Source organism: Rhinopithecus bieti, unplaced genomic scaffold (genome assembly GCF_001698545.2).
Source record: "Rhinopithecus bieti isolate Rb0 unplaced genomic scaffold, ASM169854v2 scaffold_11565, whole genome shotgun sequence".
NCBI lineage: Eukaryota > Metazoa > Chordata > Mammalia > Primates > Cercopithecidae > Rhinopithecus > Rhinopithecus bieti.
In genome coordinates, this window is record NW_016807049.1 from 170,392 (window position 1) to 177,881 (window position 7,490).

The following is a 7,490-nucleotide window of genomic DNA, read 5'->3' on the forward strand; positions in this document are numbered from 1 at the left end:
TCTCCCCTCCTCGCCTCTTCTCTTCTTCTTGCCTCTCCCCTCTCCTCTTCTGACAGAGTCTTGCTCTGTCACCCAGGCTGGAGTGCAGTGGCACAATCTCAGCTCACTGCAACCTCCGCCTCCTGGGTTCAAGCGATTCTCCTGCCTTAGCCTCCTGAGTAGCTGGGATTATGGGTGCCCGTCAAAACGGCCAGCTAATTTTTGTACTTTTAGTAGAGACAGGGTTTCGCCAAGTTTGCCAGGCTGGTATCGAACTCCTGACCTCAAGTGATCTGCCTGCCTTGGCCTCTCAAAGTGTTGGGATTAGAGGTGTGAGCCACCACTCCCGGCCCACAGGATGTAAGTTTTCTAAAGATCTAAAGCAAAGTTACTGTTAGTGATGTTAGGAAGCATACGAATTGGTTTGGCATTATGGCTTGCTTTATAGTATAGCTTCTGTTTCCCTTTGTTTTCCCACTAGACGCAGCTATTTGGGGATGCCGCCCTGAGAGGGCTAGCATTCTTCATGACTTAATATGTAATATGCCTCTATAGAATTTCATAATCATGGAGACTTTATTCCATATACTGAAGAGGGGACAGTCCCCTTCCTGAAAAGATTTATTTTAGAAAGTGTCACACAATTCTATAAGAATCTTGAAAAGTCTTTTAAAAAATATTGACATCTGTGTTTCTTGGAGATATCTGGATGAAATTTTGATATGAGTGGTAAAATGACAATATCCCATGAATTGAGCAAACGATTCCTTTTACCCTTACAGCCTTTGCTATCTGTTCTTGGAAGTGAGTGGGTCTGCCATTGCAGCAGGGTTGTTCAAGCCTTCTTACGTGGTCACTTTTACCTGATTTCCTCCTGACAGAAGTTGTTTCACCCGACAGTGGTCCTGGCAAACCAGCACCCCAACCACTCTCTGTAGCATCCCAGCTTCTGTGCTGACTCTTCTTATTAAAACTCCACATTTTGCCAAATGTCAGCATCCTCTTCAACTTGCTACCCCAGGTTGAGGGCCATCTAACTTTTTATTCAGGCTACGAAAACTGGCAACCCCAGTAGTGCCACACCTAATAAAACACCAGTTTTAAAATGCCATTGTGCAAATGAAAATACCTACCTCTCTTGTAGAAGAAGTTTGTTCTCTTTCTTCCAGAAGTCTTTAAAGTCAGAGCTGAATTCATGCCAGATACTGAAGAAAGCATTTGGGGACACCTCCTTCTCTCCAAGTTTTGGTTTCATGAAGAAATACGCCGTAGTCTCCAAAAAGCTGTCAAATCACACACACACAAGAGCATAAAAGCCATGATTACTTTCCAATATGGGATATTTCTCTATCCAAATGCTGATTTTATTCATGCACAATTATTATTACCAAGAGGACTCAAACTCTTCAAGCACCAACATTGGCTCTCTTACGGTTTCATGTTAAGAGTTTTGGATACAGATAGTAGCAGCTGACAAGAATCCTCCATGTACTAATAACTACCACTTGACCAATTCTATTTCAAAATTAATCACTCTGTGTTGGACGTACTCCAGAAATGAACTTGTCATCAAGATGAGACATATTGAAAGTAGTGGGCCTATACTTTCTTTCTAAACTCTAAACAAATGAAATATCAATCATGTGTCCCCAAACTAATATGTAGTCCATATTTATATTATATTGCTTATACACTATTTGCCTTCCTACATTGTTAGAGGGAATAAAAGCAAGAGTCCCAGGAGATGCTGACAAAGTCTCCCGTCAGAGACCACGGTGCTATCCTTGAGTAGAGACCAATATGGCAGCCAGCACTGTGACAGTAGATTGCTCAGGGCCAGTTTTCAGAAGGTGCCACTCAGAGACTGCTTAATATTACAGGTATATGGAGCTCAGAAGAGTTTCAAAGTGGTTATTTGACAAAGAACATACTACTAGTAAATGGTAGGTTTCTGACTTAACAAAAGTTTTCTAGTCCCATGAGTGATGCCCTGAGAAGAATCCTGACCAATACAGTCAATAACGCTGAGGCAAGAGGACTGGTTAGAGAAAGGTCAGAGATGCTGCAAAGGGGTGGCATGCAAAGAAGCTTGTTTTTATTTTTTCTTTCTTTGGCCTGGGTCCAGCACTATTTCTGCTCCACCAAAACTCAAGTTTGATCTACTCTGAAGTAGAAATATCAAAGGCAACTTGATTTTGCTCAGTGACAAAAAGTATGTATATATACATATACATACATACATACCCTAACATATACACTTACACATATCTCTGTGTGTATTCAGCTTGCCATAGCTGATTTCAAATGTCTATTATGAAAAACAGTATGAGCATTAAAATACTGAGTTTTTTTTTTGTTTTTTTTTTTGAGACGGAGTCTTACACTGTCACCTGGGCTACAGTGCAATGGTGCAGCCTCGGCTCACTGCAACCTCCATCTCCTGGGTTCAAGCGATTCTCCTACCTCAGCCTCCCGAGTAGCTGGGATTATAGGTGCCCACCACCACGCCTGGCTAATTTTTTAAAATACTGAGATCTTTAAGGTGAGTTTGCTCAGAAGGTATGAACAGCAATGTTTTGTTTATGTACGTAAAAACAAACATTCACAGCTATGGCTAATCTGCTGTTTTTAAGCTTGCCTATGGCCGTCTCCTCTCCGAGCAGCAAGATTCCCAGGATATCAGCTTTTGAAGTTCTAGGCAGAGATGATAAGACTGATTTGATCAAATGTGTGGATCTCAGGTATTATATTTTTCTCCTTAGTTAGCCTACTAGAAAAATGACACAGTATGGTCAATTAAGCCTGAGAAAGAGTCAGGCTGTGAAGTGGATATGCAACGTGAGAATCTGGCTGCCACGAGCTATGGTAGTGACATTAGAATGCATCTGGCAGAATGTGCTGATGGCGTCAGAACTGCCTGGAGAGTAGATGGCAGAGAACACAATAAGACATATCTGGGTCATATTTTATTACAACTGATAATAGAAACACATATATATGCCTTCTGGGAAAACTGGTCATTTTCCTTATATACCTAAAAAGAATGTACGACCTGTTAGGCTGAAGTTAGGTCTCAAGTCTTTTCTATCCGTTTATTCATTCTCCTCATTGCTCTGGTCTTTGAACTTCATAGAGCTTATTACAGAGCAAGTTCATCTGTTTGGGTAGCCGTATGTAAGCTGCAATAGCTAGTTCATCCAGTCAGCTATCTTGCAACATTTTGAAAGTTTTATCACTAGGTAGCATGGTATCAAAAGCAAAGAATGTAAGATTTAGAATGAGATGACATGGAATATTGAATCCTGCCTCTATGACCAGCTACATGAGCAAACTGTTCAACATCATTGTGCCTCAGTTTTTCCACTGTAAAACAGAGATGATCATAAACAGTTGTTTTGAAGTCCAATGAGTAAAACTGAATTGCCAAAGTGTTTGTTGAATGTGTCAACACAAAACAAATGTATCTTATATTACATATGTTATATTACATATGCTATATATTTTATATTGCCTATTAAATAAATATAAATATATATTTCCTAAAAATATTCTCTAAATTATAACTAACTCAACTGGGGCTGATTTATGAACAGATTCTCAGGTGATCATGTTCTCTGAAGAATTTTTTTTTTTAGTTACCAACAGGCACAAAAGCTTCCGATACTAGTGATAATCATTCTAATTATTCAATAATTTCTTCTTGGCTCTGTTATACAAAGCACATAGATTTACGCAGGTAATTTAACTTCTGAGCCTCAGTTTTTTTTTCATCTGTAAGTAGAAAAAATGCCTGCTTTTCAAGGTTGTCATGAAGATTAAATAAAAGTACCTTGCAAGTTATAAACTGAAGTAGTAATATATGTATTCACTTTAGAAGAGGCAAAAATTTTTCAATAAAAAATTGTTCTTTGTGTAAAACTTTATGAACATGTTAGCCAAATGAGTATCCAACAATTGATTTAAAGTCAAATGTGAACCTGATTACTGGCATGTAACTTTTGTCGGCAGCTATTTCTTCGGATGTGGCCGTGGTGAAAGAATAAGTGTACCTGAGTATGTGACGTAGAGTGTCCAGAAGAATTATCTGAGGATCATGAGTGCTGTCTCAACTGTACACTGCCACCCTACTCCCTGAAATAAAGTGTAAATACTTAAAAAAAAAAAGAAGCAGCCTGTAATCCCAGCACTTTGGGAGGCCGAGGCGAGTGGATCACAAGGTCAGGAGATCGAGACCATCCTGGCTAACACTGTACTAAAAATCCAAAAAAAAAAAAAAAAAAAAAATTAGCCGGGCTTGGTGGCAGGCACCTGTAGTCCCAGCTACTCGGGAGGCTGAGGCAGGAGAATGGCGTGGACCTGGGAGGCGGAGCTTGCAGTGGGCCGAGATGGCACCACTGCACTCCAGCCGGGGCGACAGAGCGAGACTCCATCTCAAACAAACAAACAAACAAAGAAACAAACAAACAAATAAGCAAATAACAGGACAATAATTTCTATAGATTATCAAGGTATCTTTTATGCCAGAGGCATTTTTGGTTATATAATCCTGTCCAGCCTTAGGTAGCCCTCAGCAAATTCAAACTTGCATAACACGAAAGAGACCCATTTGGGTGGTGTGTGGGAGGGGTAAACTCCATCTCTTCTGAATTATTTCCTTCTTTTAAATCTGAAACCAGGAGGATCCCAGCCACCATACGGCAATATGGGATTCACTACAAAAAGACAGACACCTTACCTAGGACCTTGCTTAGTACACAGGCTTTTCTGTGAGACTCCCTCAAAATGACCCTAGCACATGAAGAGGTAGTAGTTAAAAGATGTGCAGTTATAAAAAACAAAATGCAGTGATTATAATAACAGATAACTCCGGATGTTACTGAAAAATCAACATCCCTCTGTTCTGGATTCTTAAATGGTCCTTTTTCGAAAACATCAACACCACACGTCTTTTGCTACAAACATCAGACAGCACAAATACACTTCTCAGCAATGGAATCAAGGTACCTGCAGAGCTCTAAAATGACAGCTACAGAAGCAGAATCATGTTGGAATTTCTCTGAATCCCACACAAAAATGGAAAGAGCAACTAATATTAAAAATCAAAGCTAACAGGAAGGTATCTACAAAGACCTAGGTATCTAATGTCCCCAACAAAACTCAAAATTGGCTGGGCGCAGTGGCTCAAGCCTGTAATCCCAGCACTTTGAGAGGCCGAGACGGGCGGATCACGAGGTCAGGAGATGGAGACCATCCTGCCTAACCGGGTGAAACCCTGTCTCTACTAAAAAATACAAAAAACTAGCCGGGCGAGGTGGCGGGCGCCTGTAGTCCCAGCTACTTGGGAGGCTGAGACAGGAGAATGGTGTGAACCCGGGAGGCGGAGCTTGCAGTGAGCTGAGATCCGGCCACTGCACTCCAGCCTGGGCGACAGAGCCAGACTCCGTCTCAAAACAAAAAACAAAAAACAAAAACAAACAAACAAACAAAAAAAAAACAAAAAAACTCAAAATTACAGCTAAGGACAAACTACTCACGACATAACACCCACATGGTAACAACATCTGTAGAGGAGGAAGCAGAGGGAAGCAACAGGAAATCTCTTCTAAAAGCAGGAAGAACCCTCAAATTACAAAAAAGTAATCCTGAAAAGTGTCAGGGCTAACTTGAGAACTATGCTGAAACAGGAAGAAGTTTTACACAATTGAGTGCATGGAGCAAAAGACAGGATGTATAGTAACTTCTGAAAGGACTGGAAGCAGTCTGGGCTGTATGAACTCTTAGTATTGACCCAAGAGAAACTCTCTTTTAGGGCTAAGCTCTGCATTGAGAGAAAATGCTGAGAGTGGAATTCAAATTGTGCAGAAAAAAACTCAAGAACAAAGAAAATAGAAAATGCAGGTAAAATGCACTTTTTAATGTGCAAAAGCAACAAAAGAGGAAACTCTAGAGCACGGAAGTTAGAAATGTTTTCCTCGCGCATCTATTCCTCCTAACATTTCAGTAAAATTAATTTCAAATAAAAATGAGCAAGATGAAAATACTGCAGTGGAAAAAGCTACGTAAACACACTAACCATAGCAAAGTTGGCCTGGTTTTATTATCCAAGTAGACTTCCAAGACAAAGAACATAACCAGGGTGTTATTTCATAATTATAAAAGCATCCACATTATCAAGAAGACATAGCAATCCTAAAGATATACATCTAATGAAACAGTTTCAAAATTCATGAAGCAAAAATTGCAGGACTAAAAGGAAAAAGAGACAAAATCGTAATCAAATTGGATATCTTAACACCTCTTTCTCAGGAGTCAAGAGAACTAGATTAAAATATCACTAATGACACAGAATAGTTGAACATTATTATCAAAAACTGACCTAGTTGGCATTTGTATCCATATTCTACCAATCAATATTCTACCATTATGATCAATGGTAGAATATATAAGAGCACATGAAATATTTATCAACATAGACCAAATGCTGAGTCATAAAACAAGTCTCAGTAAATTTCAAACTGAAATTATGCAGAGTAAGTTCCCTGAGCACAGGGGTATTAAATTATGAAAGAACAAAAATAATATCTAGGTAATATACAATTTGGTAATTAAGAAAACCTGTGATAAATAACTCATGGATCAAAAAGAAATCCTAACAGAAATGAAAAGACATTCCAAACTAAATAAAATAAAACAAAAAATATCAAAATATATGGGATACAGATAAAACAAGTACTTAGAGAGAAATTGAACTTTGAAATGAATATATTAAAAAGAAATCTGTAAAATCAATTATTTAGACAACCAACTCAAGAAAATATAAAGGAGCAAAGTAAACCCAGCTCAGTAGAAGAATAGAAATAATAAAAATGAACACAAAACAAAGAGATAGAAACTAAATCTTACAGAAAATCAACTCACTCAGAAGTTGGTTTATTGAAAAGCTTAATAAAATTGATAAACCCCTACCCAGACTGATTAAGAAAAAAAGAAAGAAAATGCAAAGTGTCAATACTAGGGATGAAAGCAGTCATCTTTATAAATCATACTGGCTTAAAATGATAATGTGATGATGTTGTAAACAATTTTATGCCTGTAGATTTGACACCTTAAGCGAAAATTAAGCAAATTACTTAAACAACAAAACTTTCTAAAACTCACAAAAGAAACAGAAAATATAAGTACCCCTAAATCTAAGACAATTCAATTATTGTCCATAAATAGAAAATTATATTTTATAAATTTGTAATCAAATTTATCTCCACACTCCAAATAATTCTGACCCAATTTGTTTCACAAGTGAATTAACAAACATTTGATGAAGAAGTAAAGGCAATCTTACACTAACTCATCCAGAAAATAGAAGAGGGTATACTTCCCAACTCATTTTATGAAGCCAGCTTTGCCCTGATGTTGATACGGAAGACTAAAAAAGATACTATGAAAGAAAAAAAAAAATTTATAGACAAATACACCTCATGAGCATAAGCAAAAAAAAAAAAAAAAAAAAAAAA

The 7,490-nt window shown here is 38.1% G+C and overlaps 1 protein-coding gene across 1 annotated transcript in view; it reads right to left on the reverse strand.

Moving 5' to 3' along the window:
* FMN2 (formin 2) overlaps positions 1–7,490 on the reverse strand; it is a 411,725-nt gene that overhangs the window by 36,406 nt on the left and 367,829 nt on the right. The window contains 1 exon segment of the mRNA XM_017879766.1: positions 1,113–1,262. Coding sequence (XP_017735255.1) covers positions 1,113–1,262 — 150 coding nt within the window.